The sequence below is a fragment of the Phyllobates terribilis genome, unplaced genomic scaffold (genome assembly GCF_046119375.1).
Source record: "Phyllobates terribilis strain yellow unplaced genomic scaffold, ASM4611937v1 Scaffold_1__5_contigs__length_1240528914, whole genome shotgun sequence".
NCBI lineage: Eukaryota > Metazoa > Chordata > Amphibia > Anura > Dendrobatidae > Phyllobates > Phyllobates terribilis.
In genome coordinates this window covers 727261498-727288727 of record NW_027362761.1, presented here as the reverse complement: position 1 = coordinate 727288727, position 27230 = coordinate 727261498, and the positions used below count along the sequence as shown (strand labels likewise).

Sequence of the window (27230 nt, the reverse complement as noted above, 5' to 3'; positions counted from 1 at the left end):
ACCAAAATTTGAAAAAAAATTCTTCCCAAATCAGACAATGTGATTTTCAGGATTTGTTTTCACATTTTGTCTCTCATAGTTGAGGTCTACCTATGAAGTCAATTACAGGCCTCTCTTTTTAAGTGGGAGAACTTGCACAATTGGTGGCTGACTAAACACTTTTTTCCCCCAGTGTATATCAATTCCAAAAATGGTCACTTGTGGAGGGTTTCTGCTGGTTTGGCACCTCAAGGGCTCTGCAAATGCGACATGGCACCTGCATACAATTCCATCAAAGTCTGTGCTTCAAAACATCACATCTTCCTTTCAGTGTAGTGTACACAAACAGTAGTTTTCCACAATATACTGTACATGTATGGGGTATCGGTGTACTCAGGAAAAACTGCACCACAAATTGTGGGGTCCATTTTCTCCTGTTACTCTAGTGAAAATGGGGGGTTTCTACTGTTTTGGCATATACAGTAAGGGGCTCTGCAAATGTGTCATGGTGTTCGTTATCTATTCCAGCCAATTTTGCTCTCCAAAAGTCAAATAGCGCTCCATCCCTTACAAGCTCTGCTATGTGCCCAAATAGTAGTTTTCCACCACATATGGGGTCGCTTAAATGGAATCTTTCAGTAGGATCCCCCCTCCTAAGCCATCTATATGGGCAAGCACATCACAGGAAGCTGAATAAAATGATACCTTCATACCTGTGATCCGTTGTCTTATTCCAGAGAAATCCATGTTTTTCTTATATGTAAATGAACTTTCCAGACTATGGGTCGGACATAGATCTCCCTGAGAATATGCCTCCGGAGCTTATTTTACATGAAGGGGGAGTTACCAGTGTGAGACATGTCATAGCTCTCCTGATCTCACTGCAGAGATGGATGTGATTATACCTGACACATCAGCAGGTTCCTCTCAGCTTCAGCTTTCATCTCACAGGCAGACAGGGTTACAATATAGTTGCAATAGAGCAGAGCTCAGAGAGAAGCAGAAGATGTGTTCAGTTGTACTCTTCTGTGTTAGTTACTTGTCTCACACTGGTAACTCCCCCTTTTAAAATAATCTCTGGAGGCAGATTCTCTGGGAGATCAGTGTCCCGCCCAAAGCTTGGAAAGCTCATTTACGTATAAGAAAAATGTGGATTTCAAAACATCAGATTGCAGATACCAAGGTTTCATTTTATTTAGCTTCCTATGACTTACATTCCCATATAGATGGTTTAGGAGGGTTGATCCTGCTGACAGATTCCCTTTAAAAAACAGGTTTTGTAAATTTTGTTGGAAAACTGAAAGATTATCAACCTAAATTTACCACTAACATGAAGTACAATGTGTCACAAAAAAACAATCACAGAATTCCTGGTATATGTTAAAACATTCCAGAGTTATTACCACATAAAGTGAAACTGGTCAGAATTGAAAAATTTGGCCTGGTCAGGAAGGTGAAAACAGTCTTCAGCGGTAAGTGGTTAAATCCTCTTTAAAGTGGTTGTGCGGTACTTTAGATTACCCCCCCATGTTTCTCCCCCCCAGGTCCCTAAGACTTTTTGTAAATACCTTCCGTTTCTGATAATGCCTGTGAGTGGCGCTATCGGTGGCCGCTCACAGGAATCACGTGACCCCAGCGCCGACGTCACGACAAGTGAGCTCAGCGCTGGGGTCCCCGCAGTGGCTGCTGGGTTGTGGGCGGGGTTACCCCCCACGTCACACCCGGCATCCACCGTGCGCTTTCCCAATGAATGGGTAGAGGTAGAGCGCGCGGTGGATGCCGGGTGTGACGCGGGGGGGTGACCCGGCCCACAGCCTGGCATCCACCTGGAACCAGGAAGATCGTGACCCCCGGCTGCTGCCAGCACTTGTCGTGAAATCAGTGGATGTCAGAGCCGGCTGCAACCGGGGGTTACGTGATGCCTGTAAGCGGCCACCGATAGCGCCACTCACAGGCATAATCAACTGCAGAAGGTATTTACAAAAAGTCTTAGGGACCTGGGGAGGGATACATGAGGGGGTAATCTAAAGTACCGCACAACCCCTTTAACAAAACTGTTATTTACATGCATAAAAGCATGTGGAAGCCAAACACAGATGGTACTCACCCTGCCTGGGACCAACTCCCGCTCCCCTGCAGGAAATCACTAAGCTCAGTGGCTCTGCTGAGCCAGTGAGCTCAGTGATTGACTGCAGCACTGAAGTACAGTGTTCTTGTGACTTCATAGCTGCAGACAAAACACAAAGACCAGAGCGTTGGTGAAGAGTCGGAGCTGGACACAAAGTGGGCAAGTACCTGCTGTGTTAGTTACTTTGCTTGTATAAAAGTATTTGGGGACCAGTTTTACTAAATTGTATAACTACTATAATTGAAACAATATTCACTGACATCGTAGTTCTTCAGTAAAAATATAAAGATAGACTTGCTCACCTATGAAAATACCCAAATCCAATAAAAAATATAATCAAAAGCAAAAACAAATGTAATTTTTACCTGTCTCCAATGTAAAGGGTCCTGTTGACTTTAAGAATTTTTTGAATGTTCAATTGGTTACTTTTCTTTGAAGGAGGCCTGTTGGGACCACTCCCAATAAATACGGGGTAAGTCTGAAGATCTAGGCGATAAGAAAGCAGGGGTTGCAAAAGATAATTACAGTTTGTATTTACCTAGTTTAAAATGTTTAAACTCTAAGGGAATAAATATCATTGTGCTAAGAAGAAAAGTAAGATGAAAAGAATAAATAGCATGTGGAAAGGCAATTACCTTCAACCCCAACTGTAATGATTGGTTCTGCCTCTTCTGGAAATGAAGAAACCCCAGGACTTCTTGTTATCACAAAACAAAACCACAGAAGCCCAGCGTGGAGGAGCATGATACATAAACCAAGTAAAATTCTATAAAAACAAATAAAAAATTATTTAAAATATTACATTTAAAAGAACTTGGGGATATTTATGAAACTGTCTAAAAGTCATTTTTACCCATTGCAACCAATTACAGTGCAGGTTTCATGTCATAGTCTGCTCTGGTGAAATGAAAGCTACATTGTGATTGGAAGCCAGGAGCAACAAAGATAGTTTTTCTTTTACACAGTTTCATCAATCTCCCCGATGTATGTACAAATGCAATCAATATTATTCAATCCCCATTGCAAATTTACAACTTTTCTGCCTTTTTCAAAAGACCAGTCACAACAATATAAGGAGTGTTTTCTCCAAATTCAACATAAAATGCCACTTAATGGCTACTGCAGTCTCAGAATTATTCAAACCTTTCATTGTAAGCGTCTTTAGTATTTAGTAGAGGACTTTTGGCTGTTATAACCTGCTGCAGACCTGGTACATAGCCAGACACCAGTGTCTGGAACTGTTCCCAGGCAACGTATGTGTGATGGCCTCCATTTCACAAATATTCTTGGGTTTCTATGCCGCCTTCTTCAAATTCCACCAAAGATTTTCTATATCTCCCTCATTGGGCAGATTTATAGGAGACTTTTTTATTTCATATTTCCAGAACAGGTAGTCTACACCCTTTTTTCTTACATGTACTTTCTGGCTTCACCACTGTCTGTGGGTTTAATAACTTCTTAATGCAAACTGACTTACATGTACAGGGTGAACGCTGGCTATATGAGAGAGAGATTTACAGCACCAAAGTTCAGGTCCCCATTTAACTTCTATGGGGTTTGGGTTGGGGGTCAAGGTCGGATAGAGCTCTGGTACCTGAACCAAGCTTTGGACTAAAGTTCGGTTGAAGCCGAAGATCCACGGGTCTGCTCTTCCCTACTGTTAACCATTTAAATTCCGCTGTCAATCTCTGTCAATCCCATCGTCTTGACACTTGGTACTCCTATGAAGCTCTGTTAGTGGCTTCACAGGAGACCATTATTTTCACTATATACTGCAATACTATGGTATTTCAGTTATTAGTATAAGCAGTCAAATAATCACAGGCTCACCAAAAAATAAAGTAAAACAGGAAAAAAAAAGTTTTTACAAGTATAAATAAAAAGAAAATAATATACATATTTATACAGTGTATATACCCCAGGTGAAAGAAGTATTGAACACGTCACCAATTTTTTAAGTAATTATATTTCTAAAGCCACATTCATATGTTCAATATTTGGTCAGCATTTTACATCAGTATTTGTAAGCCAAAACCAGGAGTGGGTGAAAAATACAGAAGTGAATCAAGTGCTTCTATTATAGTTTTCATCTGATTGTTCTGTAAGAGGCGATGGCACCCTGGAGAGCCTACGCGTGACATGGCATTAAATAGGAAAGACTGCCATCTGCTGGGGACACAAAACCATGCGGAACCAATTGGCAACCGAAGAATTGCAGGGGGAGCGAGTTCTTGTGCGGGACATGGTCAGGTGGCTTGCATAACAGAGTTCCTGGATATAAAAGTCCTGCGCACCAAACCGCAGGAGGATTTGGCGCCAAGGAGAAGAGTGGACGCGGACGAGAGATAGTGCTGAAGCCAACGTAACAGGCCGCAGTGGGAAGAGTACGCCACCAAGGTGTCGGTCATTGCCACACAAGGTCCAGACAACCCCCTGTGAGACCCAGAGACCCGACTACACCGGTCAAGACCAGGAGCCCTGAACTACTGTAGGGGGACTGTACCGTATTTGAGTCCTGTCCTGCGGTGTTATTCAGGCACCGCTACACTACACAGGTCAAAACTCAGAGTTCAGACTGCGTCGGTCAAGACCGGAAACTTCATTCTATGCCGGTTATAGAGGGACGGCATTAGTGAGCAGGGCCGTCACTACCGGCTATAACATACAATACCAGGGTTGGCCTGGGTTAGGACAACATGTGGGAAGGGGGCCGGTTGGTGCACAGGAGGCTCAATGTGCTTTGATAGACTTTGTCAGAAGGACTTGCGGCCTTGCGGGAAAATTCGGTGACCCCCGCTAGGGCCAGGATTTCAGGAAGAACTAACGTGGTAGCTCCCATGAACAGGCATACCATCCTTGTAAGGAGAACATTAGCAGAATATATTGAGAAACTTTCCCTGTTATTATAATTGTATCATTGTATTGTTCATTGTTGATTTGCATTGTTTAATATCATTAATTGTCTCGTAACTACTGTAAATTCCGGCTGCATCTGAAAAGGATTAAACCGTTCATTGACTGTCCGTGCCTCGTACTCTCTGTGCGTTGCATCCAGTCACCTGCATCACAGTTCCACTCCTGATTTTGGCTTTCAAATACTAATGTAAAATACTGACCAAATACTGAATGTGTGACTGTGGCCAAAAGGTGCTATTGACACGAAATTCTCACTAGATGTCGATACCAACCCATCCAATCCACACAGGCAAAGAAATCAAATCATAGTTGTCAATAAATTAAGTTAAGTGTAATAATGAGAAATTACATACCGGGAAAATATTGAACAAATGAAAGAGAGGTGCAAAAAGCCATGGAAAGTCATGACACCAGCTGAAATCTATCAGTAATTACTTAGTGAAAAATAATATCAGCTGGTTGAACTGATGGCCCATAAAAAGGTGTCTCATTACCACAGTGCCACACAAGAAACATCTCATGATGGGTAAAACCAGTGAACTGTCTCAAGACCTTGCAAAACATACTGATGGCATTGGTTACAGAAGTATTTCTAAACTACTGAGGGTTCCAGTGAACACTTTTGAGCCCATAATCCGGAAGTGGAAAGAACATTATTTTACCGTAAACTTGCCACGACCAGGTGCTCCCCGCAATATTTCAGAAAGAGGAGTGAATAAAATTATCAGAAGAGTTGTCCAAGAGTCAAGGATCAACCGTGGAGGTGTTGAGCTCTCGTCAGGTGCTCCTGGTTCCCTTGATTATTCAGATATTTAACTGAGCTGGCAGTCCCAGATAGATGAAGCTACAGCTGACAGCTAAGTGTGGTTGGTTTACTCTGTGCCTTATATTTTGCTTGTTGATGTATCGCTGCCTTAACTTTGACCTCATTCTGACCATCTATCTGTTTAACCCCTTTGCTCTGATCCTCTATCCTCCTGGTATTTTGACCTCGGACTGTTACCTGACTACAACTTTGTCTCTTCCCTCTATTTATGACGTACCCTCCAGGCTACTGACCTCGGACTCCTCGACCGAGTCACTTGAGAAGTGACTCGGCATCACAAATAGCACCTTTAGAAATACATTTACGTAGAAAATTGTTTATCACCCGTTGTGTATGTGTGTATATTGTGAGACAGTGAGGGGAATCATATGCGAGGGCCGTTATGTATCCCCCAGAATGTGCTCAGAAGCATACTGAACAGCTGGAGTGCATTGTAATCACAGCCATGGCTGTGGTTACCATGCAAAATAAAAGTAAGTGTGGACTGGGTCAAGTTATTTGACCAAGTCAGTTTAGAAAAACCTGTCTTGGGCTTTTATTTTTGGAGAGATCTGTAGGATGGTAGTGGGACGGATCTCTCCCTCCTGTGAGGAGGCCCATGGCTATAGTTTTCATTTAAACCTGCAGTTAAGGTTTGGGTGTGTCAGTTTGTGTTTGGATTTCACATGTAGCAGAGCTGAAGGTACTGTGGATGTAGGCCTAGCTGTGTGAAGCTAACACAGACCAGAGCCAGCAACGTGAGCAACAACGATAGCACCTGAGAACCTTCGGGGACTTTATTTGCGCATTTGCCGCTGCGATCCAGAGGTGAACAATTTAATGTTTGCAGTTTATGGACAATAAAGGACATTTTGCTTAACTTGCCTAGGTCACTGTCTCACTAAATTCACTGGCAGAAACGCCGCTGCCGTACATATGGTGGAGAATGCAGGCAGTGTGAATTGAGACATACCCCGAAGAAAACTGCATGTTGATATTCAAGCCTGCAAAATTACAAATCAGGCCCGTGGACAATATGGAAGATCTGCTAAAGCAGTTGGTCCTCACCAGCAGCAGCTGCAGTTTCAGTGGCAACAGCAGGAGCAACACCTGTACCAGCAGCAGCAGACGAACAAGCTGATTCTGCAACAGATTACGGCCCTGCGAGAGACGCCCCCACCACCGATCCCGGTTCGTCCTGAGGCCCGGTACAAAGTCAGGTCAGCACTGAGGAAGATGAGTCCCAAGAATGACATGGAAGCTTTCCTTACCTTGTTTGAATGCACTGTGTGGGAGAGCTTTCCAATTTCCCAGTGGGCTGAAGTGGTGGCCCCATTACTGATGGGAGACGCCCAGAAGGCGTACTTTGACCTCAGCCAGGAGGATGTCCAGAATGATAGGAAACTCAAAGGTTAGATTCTTGCCCGACTGGGGGTTAATATAGGGGGTCCAGACTCCTGAGCCCATGGACTGCGGATTTACTCGACAAGCATCTATGTATGCCCAGACTGTCTGTACTGCGGATGCAGATGCCACACGAAGTGAACCCCATTTGTGCCAGGTACACGTCAATGGGTACCAGACAGAGGGTCTCTTGGACTCAGGGAGCCTAGTGAAATTTGTCCATGAGTCATTGGTTGCCGGGGAAAACCCCAATGGTCGGAAAATCGGGGTCGTTTGTATACATGGGGACCTCCGGGAGTATCCGACGGCGGACGTTACCTTTTCCACCCTGTGTGGGGAGATTAAACATACAGTGGGTATGGTAGAGACCCTCCCATATGGGACTGTTTTGTGAAGAGACTTGCCCCTGTTCTGGTCCCTATGGGAGAGAAAAACTATGGAGAATATTGAAGATATAATCCCATGTCAATCATGGTGCCCTGTTTGGTGAGGGATTATAGAGGTCTACAATGTACAGCTGTAACTGGACACTTTTGCAGCTAAACAAGAAGGGAGGGGGCTGAGGGACAGTAAATGACAAAACCACCACCTTCTGCTGTAGAGCTGCCACAGGAAGACCCCCTGTGGACCCCAGCCATGCGGCATGTCCTTTGTGTTAGAAAAGTTTAATTCAATACCAAGTTATGTGAATACGATACATCCCAGCGATACACCAAATAGATTTTTGGAATCACACGAACAGGAGGAATGTCACCCTAGCTTCCAGCACAGTCTAGCGCGTAGGAATGGGGAGATACACGGCACAGCCTTTCGGAAAACCCCTAGGGCCACTGTGTTTGGTCTCCCCGCGTAGCAGGGGCCCGGCTGGATCCGATGACACCAGAACCGGCTCCCTAAATCCGTCCAGTAAGGAAGTTTAGCCCATTTTAGTTTTTGGAGTTTTTAGCTGAGAGAGACCAGGGGTGGAGATTTACGTCCAGCCATGGGGCAGGAGGGGAAGTGACCCAGAGGGGTTAAAAGCTCCAGCAGCCCTAGCTCAGTGTATTTTTCCCTAGGAGGTCGCAACGTCACATTGTGTGGGAGAAGTCCTGCAACCAAGGGGGCCTTCCATGTGGCAGCCCCTCCCCCACAGGCTAGGCCTTCCATCTGACTGGTAACTGACTCTTAATAACTGCTTATACCTTTTGTACCACTACTAGTGTGTTTGCATCTTTGACCATTATGTATGTATAACCCTTATGTATATAGTGTATTGTCTAGTGTGCCCTTAAGGCGATTAAATATATAATTTAACCTTGTGCTGCTCTTTTATCTCGATCCATGAACTCTCACGTCCGTTGTTCGGTCCAACGAACTCACTACCGGGGCTGGTTCCAGGCCCGATATAATCCCCCGGTCCTAGCGGTAATTATATTTAATAGGAACTGGTGGCAGCTCTACCAGGCTGACAAAGTTCTGCTTCACTGGGGCTAGTGAAGGGACTTTTCAGCCTGTCAAGGGTGTGAGCAAGCGTGGTGCCACGTCAGTGACTGAGTGGGCCACCTCTTCTCACTCCCAGTGTCCTCCTGTGGACAGGTGGTATCTGTGTAGAACTGTACCAATCTGACCTTACGCATCCCCGAGGGGGTGCGGAACGTCATGTTGGTGCAAAGGGCAGATCCGTATCATGTGATCTGTCGGACGTAATTGTGACGTCAGGCGGGTGGCAGAGGTGGGATTCTGCGGGGTCTCTCTGGTTCCATTCTTCACAAAAACTAACCCTAAGGTAAAGGTATATCCGGGCACTGAACCCGAAGATCCCGAGTCAGGGATACCTGCCGTCGTGGTCACCATAAAAGGGAAAGAGTGTAATCCCGATAGGTTTCCCCTAGAGTTCTTGGTAGGAGACGTCGAGGATACCACATCAGTTTCGGAAGTGGAAGTATCCCGGGGTACTTTTGGAACAGCTCTGCTCCAGGATCCCACACTAGCCCGGATATGGGAACGGGTGATCATGATCAATGGGGTGGCACAGCAACCTGGCGCAGAGGCGATTTTTCCTAGTATGGCGGTCAACCAGGAGTTGTTATACCAGGTTGACAAAATCTGCAACGAAATTATAAAATAGCTGCCAGTGTCCCAACCATACCGCCATGAGATGTTTGAGATGGCCCACAAACACGTGCTGGGAGATCATCTGGGAGCAAAAAAAAATGAATGAGCGTATTCTGCAGCAGTTCTTTTGGCCTGGGGTTTATGCCAAGGTTTAGAGGTTTTGTGAGTCGTGCCAAGAGTGTCAGCTGACAGGCACTCACAGCAAACTTCTGTAGTCCTCTGCCTATTATAGAGGTACCTTTAAAGCAAATTGCTATGGATCTGGTAGGGCCAATAGTGAAATAAGTCCAGAACCACCAACACATATTGGTCATAGTGGATTATGTTACTTGTTTCCCCTTAAGCATCGGCATGCCTCAGCGAAACTTATTGCCCGGGAGCTGTTTGCCATGTTCTGCCGCCTTGGGCTACCAAAGGAGGTCCTTACAGATCAGGGGACACCTTTTATGTCCAAGGTCACTAAAGAACTGTATAAGCTGCCCCAGATCAAACAGTTGGGCACGTCAGTCAACCACCCACAGACCGATGGTCTAGTAGAAGGATTTAATAAGACCCTAAAACGGCTGTGGTTACCATGCAAAATTAAAGTAAGTGTGGACCAGCCAGTATGTGTACAAGTATAAATACAGAGTGCTACCAAGTGCATGAAGGTTGCGTAAACAGATGCTATGAGGGTCCTGATTTGGAAGAAAATTTTGTAAGGTAAAAATGGGAATAGTTACATAAGTGAGGTGAGGCCAGTCCAAAGAAATGCATTTTTAGGGCACACTTAAAAACGAGTAGTGTGTGTGTGTGTATGTGTGTGTATATATATATGTATACACACACACACACACACAAAATCATCCCCCTTATCGCCATTTAAAAACAAAGACATTAAAAAAATTTAAAAAAACATATCTGGTATCACTGTATCCGTTAAAGTCTGGTCTATAAAAATATAAAAATATAAAATTAATGAACAAATATGGTAGATACTATAAAAAGAAGAAAAACATCAAAACGCACCTCTCTAAAGAGTATAATAAAATGTGATCAAAATGTCGTACATACCCCGAATCAGTATAAGAAAAAACATTAGCTCCCCACACAAACAAAACAGCCCTCACAGAGCATAGCTCCATCAACAATATAGTGGCCGCAGCGGAGTCCTGCAGATCCACCCCTATTCATTTGAACAGGCACGGATGTGTAGTACCTAGTCATGGCCACTATATAGTTGCCGGAGCTATGCTGTTCCACTCCGCAAGTGATAATTTCCGGACGCACCTGGCATAGAGAACAGCTGATTGGTGGAGTGTCACACCAACACCGATCTTATATTGATGACCTATTCTAAGGATAGGCCATCAATATACAGTCCTGGACAAACCCTTTAATATAGTATAACATGTTTTCAGATTATTAACCAAATGCCCTTTTTATGATCATATAATATAGTGGTTTCCTCACTATTGGTGTTTTTTTCAGCTTATGCAAACTAGGCGCTATTGCCTGGGGGGTTTTGTAGCTGTTGATACACAGTGCTGACTAACTAATTTATTCTTTCAATGAGGGGTTCACACAGTCATTAATTACAAGGTAATAGTGGGTTGCATATTTACAGTGGGTTAAATATGTATTTGATACACTGCCAATTTTACAAGTTTTCCCACCTACATAGAATGGAGAGGTCTGTAATTTTAATTGTAGGTACACTTCACCTGTGAGAGACAGAATCTAAAAAAAAACAAAACAGAAAATCACATTGTATGATTTTTACATAATTAAATTGCATTTTATTGCATGAAATAAGTATGTGATCCCCTTCCAACCAGCAAGAATTCTGGTATTCTAAGTATTTGATATAATAGAAAATCAGAACTTAATATTTGGTCCAGAAACCTTTGTTTGCAATTACAGAGGTCAGACGTTTGTTCTTGACCAAGTTTGCAAACACTGTAGCAGGGTTATTGGCCCACTCCTCCATACAGATCTTCTCCAGATCTTTAGGGTTTTGGGGCTGTCGCTGGACAACATTGAGTTTCAGCTTCCTCCAAAGATTTTCTATTGGGTTCAGGTCTGGAGACTGGCTAGGCCTCTCCTGGATCTTAAAATGCTTCCTACAGAGCCACTCCTTAGTTGCCCTGGCTATGTGTTTCGGGACATTGTCATGCTGGAAGAACCAGAAATGGCCTATCTTCAGTGCTCTTACTGAGGGAATGAGGTTGTTGGCCAAAATCTCGCAACACATGACCCCATCCATCCTCCCTTCAATAGGGTGCAGTCGTCCTGTCCCCTTTGCAGAAAAGCACCCCCAAAGTATGATGTTTCCCACACCATGCTTCATGGTTGGGATGATGTTCTTGGGGTTGTACTCATCCTTCTTCTTCCTCCAAACACGGCAAGTGGAGTTGATTCCAAAAAGTTATATTTTGGTATCATCTGACTACATGACCTTCTCCCATGCCTCCTTTGGATCATCCAGTCACTGGGGAACATCAAATGGGCCTGGACATGTGCTGGCGTGAGTAGAGGGACCTTGCGTGCCCTGCAGAATCCATGATGACGTAGTGTGTTACTAACGGTAATGTTTGAGACTGTGGTCCGAGCTCTCTTCAGGTCATTGGCCAGCTCCTGCCATGTAGTTCTGAGCTGATTTCTGACCTTTCTCAGAATCATCCTTACCCCACGAGCCGAGATCTTGCATGGAGCCCCAGACTGAGGAAGATTGACAGTCATCTTTCTTCCATTTTTCTTCTATTTTCTAATAATTGCACCAACAGTTGTTGCCTTCTCAACAAGCTGCTTGCCTATTGTCCTGTAACCCATCCCAGCCTTGTGCAGGTCGGCAATTTTGTCCCTGGTGTCCTTAGACAGCTCTTTGGTCTTGGCCATGGCGGAGAGGTTGGAGTGTGATTGAGTGTGGTTGGACTGTGATTGAGTGTGTGGACAGGTGTCTTTTATACAGGTAATGAATTCAAACAGGTGCAATTAATACAGGTAATGAGTGCAGAGTAGGACGGCTTCTTAAAGAAAAACTAACAGGTCTGTGAGAGCCAGAATTCTTGCTGGTTGGAAGGGGATTACATACTTATCTCATACAATAAAATGCAATTTAATTATGTAAAAATCATACAATGTGATTTTCTGTTTTTTGGGGTTTTTTAGATTCTGTCTCCCACAGGTGAAGTGTATCTACGATAAAAATTACAGACCTCTCCATTCTATGTAGGTGGGAAAACTTGAAAAATCGGCAGTGTATCAAATACTTATTTTCCCCACTGTATATAGGTATATATACAGTACAGACCAAAAGTTTGGACACACCTTCTCATTTAAAGATTTTTCTGTCTTGTCATGACTATGAAAATTGTACATTCACACTGAAGGCATCAAAACTATGAATTAACACATGTGGAATTATATACTTAACAAAAAGTGTGAAACAACTGAAAATATGTCTTATATTCTAGGTTCTTCAAAGTAGTCACCTTTTGCTTTGATGACTGCTTTGCACACTCTTGGCATTCTCTTGATAAGCTTCAAGAGGTAGTCACCGGAAATGGTTTTCACTTCACAGGTGTGCCCTGTCAGGTTTAATAAGTGGGATTTCTTGACTTATAAATGGGGTTGGGACCATCAGTTGTGTTGTGCAGAAGTCTGGTAGATACACAGCTGATAATCCTACTGAATAGACAGTTAGAATTTGTATTATGGCAAGAGAAAAGCAGCTAAGTAAAGAAAAACAAGTGGCCATCATTACTTTAAGAAATTAAGGTCAGTCAGTGCGAAAAATTGAGGAAACTTTGAAAGTGTCCCCAAGTGCAGTTGCAAAAACCATCAAGCGCTACAAAGAAACTGGCTCATATGAGGACCGCCCCAGGAAAGGAAGACCAAGAGTCACCTCTGCTTCTGAGGATAAGTTTATACGAGTCACCAGCCTCAGAAATCGCAGGTTAACAGCAGCTCAGATTAGAGACCAGGTCAATGCCACACAGCACAGAGTTCTAGCAGCAGACACATCTCTTCAACAACTGTTAAGAGGAGACTTTGTGCAGCAGGCCTTCATGGTAAAATAGCTGCTAGGAAACCACTGCTAAGGACATGCAACAAGCAGAAGAGACTTGTTTGGGCTAAAGAACACAAGTAATGGACATTAAACCAGTGGAAATCTGTGCTTTGGTCTGATGAGTCCAAATTTGAGATCTTTGGTTCCAACCACCCTGTGTTTGTGCGATGCAGAAAAGGTGAACGGATGGACTCTACATGCCTGGTTCCCACCGTGAAGCATGGAGGAGGAGGTGCGATGGTGTGGGGGTGCTTTGCTGGTGACACTGTTGGGGATTTATTCAAAATTGAAGGCATACTGAACCAGCATGGCTACCACAGCATCTTGCAGCGGCATGCTATTCCATCCGGTTTGCGTTTAGTTGGACCATAATTTGTTTTTCAACAGGACAATGACCCCAAACACACCTCCAGGCTGTGTAAGGGCTATTTGACCAAGCAGGAGAGTGATGGGGTGCTACGCCAGATGACCTGGCCTCCACAGTCATCAGACCTTAACCCAATCAAGATGGTTTGGGGTGAGCTGGACCGCAGAGTGAAGGCAAAAGGGTCAACAAGTGCTAAGCATCTCTGGGAACTCCATCAAGATTGTTGGAAGACCATTTCCGGTGACTACCTCTTGAAGCTCATCAAGAGAATGCCAAGAGTGTGCAAAGCAGTCATCAAAGCAAAAGGTGGCTACTTTGAAGAACCTAGAATATAAGACATATTTTCAGTTGTTTCACACTTTTTGTTAAGTATATAATTCCACATGTGTTAATTCATAGTTTTGTTGCCTTCAGTGTGAATGTACAATTTTCATGGTCAAGAAAATATAGAAAAATCTTAAATGAGAAAGTGTGTCCAAACTTTTGGTCTGTACTGTATATATACAATGCTTAGCATAATTGGATACACCCCTTTGAAAGGTAAGATTTTAATCAATATCTCACTGAATACAAGAACAATTTCCAAAACTGAGTTTCATGGAACATTTTTTTAACTCCTATCATGAAAGTAAGGTTGGGAATATACCTTTCCTTACAAAATCTACAGTTTTACTCAAATTAGTTGATGCAAAAATGAATACCCAGCACATCAAAAACTACTACATCTAGTATTTTGTATGGACGCTATGATTTTTTATGACAGCACCAAGTCTTCTAGGCATGGAATGAAGAAGTTGGTGACATACTGAAACATCTTTTCCAATCTTCCAGAATGACCTCTTTTAGAGCCTGGATGTTGGATGGAGAGTGATGATCAACTTGTCTCTTCAGAATTCCCTATAGGTGTTCTATTGGGTTCAGATCAAGAGACATTCTTGGCCACTGAATCACTTTCACCCTATGGAAGTCTGAAGGCGGTATTGAGGTCATACAAAATACTAGATGTAGTTGTTTTAGTGAGGGGTGTATTCATGTTTACATTAACTAATTTGAGAAAACTGAAGATTTTGTAGTGAAAGTTATATTATTAACCTTACTTTCATGTCATAAAACAGTCTTGTCAAAATTTTGGAAACTGTATTCAGTGAGCTATTGATTGATTAAAAGCTTACTTTTCAAAGGGGGTGTACTCATTAATACTGAGCAATGTATACAGACATAAATATATATATTATGTCTGTGTATGTAACCTAGTTATTTTCAGGGGCGCGGTTCTCTACTGAAAAAGAGAGGAGTAGCAGACTTTTGTGCAGAAATATCTGCAGAGACGATGTCAACATGAAGGTTTGACTAGACGGAGAGGAAAATAAATAAAAAGATTCTGCGAGGTGAGACGTCACCACTAAGTCACAGGATGTAAATATTTATTCTGTATCTATACTGTATAGCAGAGTGCTGATGGTAGTAACAGTCTTGTTCGTACAACAACCTAAATTCTGTATAGCGTCATCCCATTATCACATAGTGTCCTCTCTTATTACATATAAACACCACCAATTGTTACAGTGTCCTTCCTTCTTATACAGTTAGGTCCATATATATTTGGACAGAGACAACATTTTTCTAATTTTGGTTCTAGACATTACCACAATGAATTTTAAACAAAACAATTCAGATGCAGATGAAGTTCAGACTTTCAGCTTTCATTTGAGGGTATCCACATTAAAATTGGATGAAATGTTTAGGAGTTTCAGCTCCTTAACATGTGCCACCCTGTTTTTAAAGGGACCAAAAGTAATTGGACAATTGACTCCAAGGCTATTTCATGGACAGGTGTGGGCAATCCCTTCGTTATGTCATTCTCAATTAAGCAGATAAAAGGCCTGGAGTTGATTTGAGGTGTGGTGCTTGCATTTGGAAGGTTTTGATGTGAAGTAAATATGCGGTCAAAGGAGCTCTCCATGCAGGTGAAACAAGCCATCCTTAAGCTGCAAAAACAGAAAAAAAAAACATCCGAGAAATTGCTACAATATTAGGAGTGGCAAAATCTACAGTTTGGTACATCCTGAGAAAGAAAGAAAGCACTGGTGAACTCATCAATGCAAAAAGAGCTGGGCGCCCACGGAAGACAACAGTGGTGGATGATCGCAGAATAATCTCCATGGTGGAGAGAAACCCCTTCACAACAGCCAACCAAGTGAACAACACTCTCCAGGGGGTAGGCGTATCAATATCCAAATCTACCATAAAGAGAAGACTGCATGAAAGTAAATACAGAGGGTTCACGGCACGGTGCAAACCACTCATAAGCATCAAGAATAAAAAAGCTAGACTGGACTTTGCTAAAAAAAACATCTAAAAAAGCCAGCACAGTTCTGGAAGAACATTCTTAGGACAGATGAAACCAAGATCAACCTCTACCAGAATGATGGAAAGAGAAAAGTATGGCAAAGGCGTGGTACAGCTCATGATCCAAAGCATACCACATCATCTGTAAAACACGGCGGAGGCCGTGTGATGGCTTGGGCATGCATGGCTGCCAGTGGCACTGGGTCACTAGTGTTTATTGATGATGTGACACAGGACAGAAGCAGCTAAATGAATTCTGATGTATTCAGAGCCATACTGTATGCTCAGATCCAGCCAAATGCAGCCAAACTGATTGGTCATCGTTTCATACTACAGATGGACAATGACCCAAAACATAAAGCTAAAGCAACCCAGGAGTTTATTAAAGCAAAGAAGTGGAATATTCTTGAATGGCCAAGTCAGTCACCTGATCACAACCCAATTGAGCAGCATTTCACTTGTTAAAGACTAAACTTTAGACAGAAAGTCCCACAAACAAATAGCAACTGAAAACCACCGCAGTGAAGGCCTGGCAGAGCATCAAAAAGGAGGAAACACAGCATCTGGTGATGTCCATGAGTTCAAGACTTCAGGCAGTCATTGCCAACAAAGGGTTTTCAACCAAGTACTAGAAATGAATATTTTATTTACAATTATTTAATCTGTTCAATTACTTTTGGTCCCTTTAAAAACAGGGTGGCACATGTTAAGGAGCTGAAACTCCTAAACCCTTCATCCAATTTTAATGTGGTACCCTCAAATGAAAGCTGAAAGTCTGAACTTCAACTGCATCTGAATTGTTTTGTTTAAAATTCATTGTGGTAATGTCTAGAACCAAAATTAGAAAAATGTTGTCTCTGTCCAAATATATATGGACCTAACTGTATAGCCACATCCATTATTACATAGTGCCCTCCCTTGTTATGTATAGCCCTTATTACATAGGGTCCTCTATTCTTATATAAAGCTTCATCTATTGCGTTTTGACCTCCCTGAATGATTATATACAGTTTCTTCTTTTAATACATACTGTGACTGATGACTCTGTGTGCAATCTGTTTTGGTCTATTTGGGGTTTTGTATCCATTTTAAGGAATCAAATGACATAGCTAGGGCAACGCAAAAGGAAAAAAAAATTGTGATACACCATGCATGCCTCTTTTTTGCCTGCCTTCATTGTCTTCTACATGGGCACCTGAACCTCTGGGTATTTATCACATGACCTATCATTTGATGTGTCATCTGACATGTGACCCTTCCCCTGTCACATTAGGTGATCTAGGAAGGGGGCACTCTATGTAAACAGTGAATAGCCTGGGCACTTGAGTACCCTTATCTGCCCCTGATCATAAATTATGGAACTAATCACTGTCAGATAGATTTTGTTTAGTACCTGCTTCATTTCTGCTCAGCGCTTTTGGTTAGTTGACAATATGACCTTCAGTTTGAAGCTGTTAACAGGTTTATTATTTTTGTATAGGGTCTACACAATGCTGAACTATTTGATGCCTCCAACTGTTCCCTATTGAAAGCTGACAGGGCCCCGCTGTGCATTTTTAGTTTCCCGTACTAGAATTATAATATGCATTTAAAAGTGTTTTTCCCAAAAAACCAAATTATCCCCTATCCATGGAAAAGGGGATACCTTGATGATTGCTGGGGATCACACTGCAGTGCTGTCCTTAATACAGCGGAGGTGCACTGTACTGGATTATTTCCAGCCAACCCAATGAATTTACAGAGGCCGGGCATTGGCATCTCTGGTCCGCTCCACTCAAGATGAGCTATAGATCCTGTTTCTTGGATCGCTGTAGGACCCAGCAGTCAGACTGATAGCGATCAGCAAGTTATTCCCTTTCCAATGGATAGGTGGTAACTTGTTTTTAGGGATTAATGCATTTGATGGGGGCGGACATACTATTGGTGCACCCTGCGCTACCACATAGGGGTCCAAGAGATAAGGGGGCCACATCAAGCTCCATAGCAGTAAACAGGTATTGTCGCTGTGGACTGCAAAGGGCCCATTTACTGTTCTTGCACAGGGGCCCACTTCTGACCCTGCATTTTCTATTAGGTCATTGTGATTACTGTAATTCATAGCAGGTGATTAGATCACTATTACCTATCATATGACTTTTCTTGTTCGTATTCCTAGTTATACTTTTCCAGACGTTTGTGACGGCCGCTGGTTCAGTACGACATGTAACCACATTCTCTGATTATTTCATCTGCAGGCACACTATTGCTAGGACAAAAGTCACTTTTGTACTACTACATAATAAATGACTATCCAGGTCTAGGTGACACCTAGGAAACCCTCTATGGATATGTACTGGACTATTTGTCAATGGCAACCAATCAGATTACAGTCCTCATTTTTCTAAAGCCCTTTGAAGATGGAGGCAGCAATCTGGTTGCTATGGGCAACTATTTCATTTTTTCCTTGCTCCAGTTTATAAATGTCCCCTATGTTCCTTTTGTAATCACCCCTCTTTCATTAGCTGGTTTACAAAACAGCATTTACTGAAGATAATAAGCTTAAATAATATAACGTGTGTATACATGGGTTGTGCCAGTCATTTCATACATCACTGGACTGTCTATTATTTTTAGGTTCTAGACAAAAGAATTAAAACCCTTTTTAATTACAAATATAAATACATACAAATAAATAACCAGTGAAATAAATAACCAGTGAAATAAATAACCAGAGAAATAAATAACCAGAGAAATAGCACAGTGACAATCAGAGCCTAGAGACAGAGACAGCAGAATAGGCAGAGAAAGAAAATAGCAGGCGGACAGAAACCACCAGAACACACAGCAGCAGGACATGTGGATGTGTACATCTAGATCTATAGGGAAACACACAGCAGCAGGACTGGCTGACATGTGGATGTGTACATCTAGAGCTATATGGAAACACACAGCAGCAGGACTGGCTGACATGTGGATGTGTACATCTAGATCTATAGGGAAACACACAGCAGCAGGACTGCCTGACATGTGGATGTGTACATCTAGAGCTATATGGAAACACACAGAAGCAGGACTGGCTGACATGTGGATGTGTACATCTAGATCTATAGGGAAACACACAGCAGCAGGACTGCCTGACATGTAGAGGTGTACATCTAGATCTATAGAGAGACACACAGAAGCAGGACTGCCTGACACGTAGAGGTGTACATCTAGATCTATATGGAAACTCACAGCAGCAGGACTGCCTGACATGTGGATGTGTACATCTAAAGCTATATGGAAACACACAGAAGCAGGACTGCCTGACATGTGGATGTGTACATCTAGATCTATAGGGAAGCACACAGAAGCAGGACTGGCTGACATGTGGATGCGTACATCTAGATCTATAGGGAAACACACAGCAGCAGGACTGGCTGACATGTAGAGGTGTACATCTAGATCTATAGAGAAACACACAGAAGCAGGACTGCCTGACATGTAGAGGTGTACATCTAGATCTATAGGGAAGCACACAGCAGCAGGACTGGCTGACATGTAGAGGTGTACATCTAGATCTATAGGGAAAAAGACTGCCTGACATGTAGAGGTGTACATCTAGAGCTATATGGAAATACACACAGAAGCAGGACTGCCTGACATGTGGATGTGTACATCTAGATCTATAGGGAAGCACACAGAAGCAGGACTGGCTGACATGTGGATGCGTACATCTAGATCTATAGGGAAACACACAGCAGCAGGACTGGCTGACATGTAGAGGTGTACATCTAGATCTATAGGGAAACACACAGAAGCAGGACTGCCTGACATGTGGATGTGTACATCTAGATCTATATGGAAACTCACAGCAGCAGGACTGCCTGACATGTGGATGTGTACATCTAGATCTATAGGGAAACACACAGCAGCAGGACTGGCTGACATGTGGATGTGTACATCTAGCTCTATAGGGAAACACACAGCAGCAGGACTGCCTGACATGTGGATGTGTACATCTAGATCTATAGGGAAACACACAGCAGCAGGACTGGTTGACATGTGGATGTGTACATCTAGCTCTATAGGGAAACACACAGCAGCAGGACTGCCTGACATGTGGATGTGTACATCTAGATCTATAGGGAAACACACAGCAGCAGGACTGGTTGACATGTGGATGTGTACATCTAGCTCTATAGGGAAACACACAGCAGCAGGACTGCCTGACATGTGGATGTGTACATCTAGATCTATAGGGAAACACACAGCAGCAGGACTGGCTGACATGTGGATGTGTACATCTAGAGCTATATGGAAACACACAGCAGCAGGACTGGCTGACATGTGGATGTGTACATCTAGATCTATAGGGAAACACAGCAGCCGAACTGCCTGACATGTGGATGTGTACATCTAGCTCTATAGGGAAACACACAGCAGCAGGACTGGCTGACATGTGGATGTGTACATCTAGAGCTATATGGAAACACACAGAAGCAGGACTGGCTGACATGTGGATGTGTACATCTAGATCTATAGGGAAACACACAGCAGCAGGACTGCCTGACATGTAGAGGTGTACATCTAGATCTATAGAGAGACACACAGAAGCAGGACTGCCTGACACGTAGAGGTGTACATCTAGCTCTATAGGGAAACTCACAGCAGCAGGACTGCCTGACATGTGGATGTGTACATCTAAAGCTATATGGAAACACACAGAAGCAGGACTGCCTGACATGTGGATGTGTACATCTAGATCTATAGGGAAGCACACAGAAGCAGGACTGGCTGACATGTGGATGTGTACATCTAGATCTATAGGGAAACACACAGCAGCAGGACTGGCTGACATGTAGAGGTGTACATCTAGATCTATAGAGAAACACACAGAAGCAGGACTGCCTGACATGTAGAGGTGTACATCTAGATCTATAGGGAAGCACACAGCAGCAGGACTGGCTGACATGTAGAGGTGTACATCTAGATCTATAGGGAAAAGGACTGCCTGACATGTAGAGGTGTACATCTAGAGCTATATGGAAACACACAGAAGCAGGACTGCCTGACATGTGGATGTGTACATCTAGATCTATAGGGAAGCACACAGAAGCAGGACTGGCTGACATGTGGATGCGTACATCTAGATCTATAGGGAAACACACAGCAGCAGGACTGGCTGACATGTAGAGGTGTACATCTAGATCTATAGGGAAACACACAGAAGCAGGACTGCCTGACATGTGGATGTGTACATCTAGATCTATATGGAAACTCACAGCAGCAGGACTGCCTGACATGTGGATGTGTACATCTAGATCTATAGGGAAACACACAGCAGCAGGACTGCCTGACATGTAGAGGTGTACATCTAGATCTATAGGGAAACACAGCAGCAGGACTGCCTGACATGTAGAGGTGTACATCTAGATCTATAAGAAACACACAGCAGCAGGACTACCTGACATGTAGAGGTGTACATCTAGATCTATAGAGAAACACACAGAAGCAGGACTGCCTGACATGTAGAGGTGTACATCTAGATCTATAAGAAACACACAGCAGCAGGACTACCTGACATGTAGAGGTGTACATCTAGATCTATAGGGAAACACACAGCAGCAAGACTACCTGACATGTAGAGGTGTACATCTAGATCTATAAGGAAACACACAGCAGCAGTACTGCCTGACATGTAAAGGTGTACATCTAGATCTATAAGGAAACACAGCAGCAGGACTGCCTGACACGTAGAGGTGTACATCTAGATCTATAGGGAAACACACAGCAGCAGGACTGCCTGACATGTAGAGGTGTACATCTTGCTCTATAGGGAAACACATACAGCTAGAAATTATACTCATCTCTGTCTCGCTGGAAACACATCTAGAAATAATCCCCAACTCCGTCTCTCTAGAAACAATCCCCATTTCTATTTCTCTAGAAACACATGTAGGAATAATCCACATCTTTGTATCTGGAAACCCATATAGAAATAATACTCATCGCTGTTTCTCTAGATACACATCTAGAAATAGTCTGCATGTCTATTTCTCTAGAAACACATCTAGAAATAATCCACAGCTCTATCTCTCTAGAAACATATCTAGAAAATAATCCCCGTGTCTATTTCTCTAGAAACACATCTAGAAATGATCCACATCTGTGTATCTGGAAACCCATATAGAAATAATCCACATCTTTGTCTCTCTAAAAATAATCCACATCTCTCTCTCTTCAAACACACATCTAGAAATAAGCCACTTCTCTGTTTCTCTAGAAACACACGTAGAAATATTCCACTTCGTTGTCTTTCTATAAACACACATCTAGAAATAATCTACATTTTTATCTCTCTAGAAAAATGCATGTTGAAATATTCCACATATCTGTCTTTGGAAACCCACATGTAGAAATAATGCACATCTCTGTCTCTCTAGAAATATACATGTACAAATAATCCACTTCTCTGTCTCTTCAAACACACGTTTAGAAATAATCCACAGCTTGGTCTCTTTTTAGAAACACACCTAGAAATAATCCACAACTATCTCTCTAGAAATAATCCACATCTGTCTTTCTAGGAACACACATGTATAAATAACCCCCAGCTCAGTCTTTTTAGAAACACAAATGTAGACACTCCACATCTCTGTCTCTCTAAAAATAATCCACATGTCTCTCTTGAAACACACATGGATGTAGACACTCCACATCTATGTCTCTCTAGAAATAATGCACATATGTCTCTCTAGAAACACACATGTAGACACTCCACATCTGTCTCTCTAGAAATAATGCACATATGTCTCTCTAGAAACACACATGTAGACACTCCACATCTGTCTCTCTAGAAATAATGCATATATGTCTCTCTAGAAACACACATGGATGTAGACACTCCACATCTCTGTCTCTCTAGAAATAATGCATATATGTCTCTCTAGAAACACACATGTAGACACTCCACATCTGTCTCTCTAGAAATAATGCACATATGTCTCTCTAGAAACACACATGTAGACACTCCACATCTGTCTCTCTAGAAATACTGCATATATGTCTCTCTAGAAACACACATGTAGACACTCCACAGCTCTGTCTCTATAGAAATAATGCATATATGTCTCTCTAGAAACACACATGTAGACACTCCACATCTGTCTCTCTAGAAATAATGCATATATGTCTCTCTAGAAACACACATGTAAACACTCCACATCTGTCTCTCTAGAAATATTACACATATGTCTCTCTAGAAATACACATATAGACACTCCACAGCTCTGTCTCTCTAGAAATAATGCACATATGTCTCTCTAGAAACACACATGTAGACACTCCACAGCTGTTTCTCTAGAAATAATGCACATATGTCTCTCTAGAAACACACATGTAGACACTCCACATCTGTCTCTCTAGAAATAATGCATATATGTCTCTCTAGAAACACACATGTAAACACTCCACATCTGTCTCTCTAGAAATATTGCACATATGTCTCTCTAGAAATACACATATAGACACTCCACAGCTGTCTCTCTAGAAATAATGCACATATGTCTCTCTAGAAACACACATGTAGACACTCCACATCTGTCTCTCTAGAAATAATGCATATATGTCTCTCTAGAAACACACATGTAGACAGACACTCCACATCTGTCTCTCTAGAAATAATGCATATATGTCTCTCTAGAAACACACATGTAGACACTCCACATCTGTCTCTCTAGAAATATTGCACATATGTCTCTCTAGAAACACACATGTAGACACTCCACATCTGTCTCTCTAGAAATAATGCATATATGTCTCTCTAGAAACACACATGTAGACACTCCACATCTGTCTCTCTAGAAATAATGCATATATGTCTCTCTAGAAACACACATGTAAACACTCCACATCTGTCTCTCTAGAAATATTGCACATATGTCTCTCTAGAAATACACATATAGACACTCCACAGCTCTGTCTCTCTAGAAATAATGCACATCTGTCTCTCTAGAAACACACATGTAAACACTCCACATCTGTCTCTCTGGAAATAATGCACATGTCTCTCTTGAAACACACATGTAGACACTCCACATCTGTCTCTCTAGAAATAATGCACATGTCTCTCTTGAAACACACATGTAGACACTCCACATCTGTCTCTCTAGAAATATTGCACATATGTCTCTCTAGAAATACACATATAGACACTCCACAGCTCTGTCTCTCTAGAAATAATGCACATATGTCTCTCTAGAAACACACATGTAGACACTCCACATCTGTCTCTCTAGAAATAATGCATATATGTCTCTCTAGAAACACACATGTAAACACTCCACATCTGTCTCTCTAGAAATATTGCACATATGTCTCTCTAGAAATACACATATAGACACTCCACAGCTCTGTCTCTCTAGAAATAATGCACATATGTCTCTCTAGAAACACACATGTAGACACTCCACATCTGTCTCTCTAGAAATAATGCATATATGTCTCTCTAGAAACACACATGTAGACACTCCACATCTGTCTCTCTAGAAATAATGCATATATGTCTCTCTAGAAACACACATGTAGACACTCCACATCTGTCTCTCTAGAAATAATGCACATATGTCTCTCTAGAATCACACATGTAGACACTCCACATCTGTCTCTCTAGAAATAATGCATATATCTCTCTAGAAACACACATGTAGACACTCCACATCTGTCTCTCTAGAAATAATGCATATGTCTCTCTAGAAATACACATGTAGACACTCCACATCTGTCTCTCTAGAAATAATGCATATATGTCTCTCTAGAAACACACATGTAAACACTCCACATCTGTCTCTCTAGAAATATTGCACATATGTCTCTCTAGAAACACACATGTAGACACTCCACATCTGTCTCTCTAGAAATAATGCACATATGTCTCTCTAGAAACACACATGTAGACACTCCACATCTGTCTCTCTAGAAATAATGCATATATGTCTCTCTAGAAACACACATGGATGTAGACACTCCACATCTCTGTCTCCAGAAACACACATGTAGAAAATCTCTAGACATAACCCACAGCTCTGTCACTCTAGAAACACATCTTGAAATCATCCACCTCTGTCTTTCTAGAAATACCCTGATCTCCATCTCTCCAGAAATACTCCACATCTGCTCTCTGCAGCCACAAGCCATACATAAGGAGATGGCTGGCTCCTACAGCCCACCAGCTCTCCATCCACAAGGCATCTGCGCCCATAGCAGCGGGCACACACATCCATAGGCACAATGTATATGGATGCGGTATACATGAGCCCGGTGCAGACTCGCAGCCACGCCGCATGCGTCGGTAAGAACACTGGAGTGTCAGCTCACGTCACCTTGTGTCCTTGTCACATTTTGCGGGTCCCCAGCTCCGCGGTGCAGCACAATGTCACCCGTGGATCCTTTCTCCAGGACCTGTCACACGCCGCTGCTGCGGATCTGTAGGCGTCAGTGTGGCGCCCCCATTGTCCCTCGCTGTCGCTGCCGTGGACCCACACCCAGTGTCTCCTGTGTGATTTTATGGGGATTGCAGCCGAGGGTCGTATAGAATCCTCATCTCCTTTCCCATCGATCTCCTCAGGGTCCCTCTTCTTCCCCCACTCTTCACCCTTCTATGGATTCACTGTCTATCCCAAACTGTCTCCTCCCATTTCTCAGATCTATTCCCCTTACCGATTCCAATGCTGTGAATGTCCCCATTTGTGACCCCAATAATCCAGGACAGCATGATGGATATTGACAGGTGGCCCTATTCACACTCAGGGAGCTTTTCCTATTATGCTCCTACTGGAAGAAAATAATTCCCCATCATATCCCTATGGCCATGGATTCCTGATACTGGTGACCTGGTGGGAATCCTTCTACCCTCCCCATCCTCTAGAAAGACAATAATCTGATGGCACTACAATCATCTGTTCCTTATAAGATCGGACGTATGCAGAAATACAGTATAGGCATTTGTATGGGTGTTCTGTAAGGGCCCTGTACAAAGAGGGAGCATCATCGTTCCCAAAGTTCCCAGATAATAGCAATACAAGAACAAATGATTTTTCAACCCCTCAGTGACGGCCTATATACCTTTTCACTGTCCTAAGTAATAAAAGAATAGCGCCCCCCGAAGGGCAGAAATGTAGCGGGTGTCAGCTGTATACTATAGCACCCTGCTGCATCAGCCACAATCAGTAATAGCAATGATCGCAGCCATTCAACCCCTCAAATGCCTCTGTTAATAGTGACAGCAGCCTCTAGATGGTTAACAGAGGGAGTGGATTCCCTCTTTAACCCCTTCAACACCCCACGATCGTGATCATATGGTCCAGGTGGTTGCCATGGCAACCTGAGGCCGAGTAGTGGCTTGTTAGAGGGAAAAAGGAAAAAAAAAGTAATTTTTTATTCCATTCATTCCACATTATAGTAATTCCTGTGAAGCCCCTGAAGGGTTAACACACTGAAGTCCATAAAAAAATAGAATTGGTATATTTTCTTGAAAAAAAAAGCAAAAAAGCCCTAAATTTTAACCCTTCTAAAAGCCGAACAAAATGAAAGGACGTTTGAAAAATGATGCAGATGTAAAGCAGACATATGGGAAATGTCTTTATTAAAGCGAGCCTGTCACCTTGGAAAACGAAAATCTACCGGTAAAAAGCTTTCCACTGTTCCACTGAAAAGTTACTGAAACTCCGGCTACCGGAATGACCCTACTTCCTTTCGGGAGCCACCGGCTTTCAGTCATAGGTGCAGGTGGTGGCTACAGTCATCACTCACGATACTGTGAGCGGCGGTTGTAAGCATGCCCCAGCACTCTGACAGCTCACACCGCCCCTAGGACTGAAAGCTAGAGGCTCCTGGGAGGAAATAAGTGCATTTTCTTCCAATAGCCACATTTTCAGTAAGGCAGCTGAGCAGCATTGGGCCACTATTTACCAGCATTTTCCCAGGTATCCGATTTCCTTTAACTTTTTTTGTATGATATGACTGTCTGGTTTCAGGATATAAGCATTACAAGTTTGAAATTTGTAAATGGATACAAAACATATTAACATAAATTTTCAAAGGAGATAACATACAATGTGTCACGAAAAAACAAAAAACAGTCACATAATCAGTGGGCTCCGTTGAAACCTTCCAAAGT

General features: G+C 42.7%; 1 protein-coding gene across 1 annotated transcript in view; it reads right to left on the bottom strand.

Moving 5' to 3' along the window:
• The window catches only part of SEMA6B (semaphorin 6B), a 229896-nt gene extending 203600 nt beyond the window's left edge, over positions 1–26296 (bottom strand). The window contains exons 1-3 of the mRNA XM_073686360.1: positions 25435–26296; positions 2743–2873; positions 2473–2593 (exon numbers count right to left, since the gene is read on the bottom strand). Of these exons, the coding sequence (XP_073542461.1) occupies positions 2473–2593; positions 2743–2851 (230 nt within the window). The 5' untranslated portion in view covers positions 2852–2873; positions 25435–26296. The remainder of the gene's footprint in view (positions 1–2472; positions 2594–2742; positions 2874–25434) is intronic.
• Positions 26297–27230: the final 934 nt, after the last annotated feature.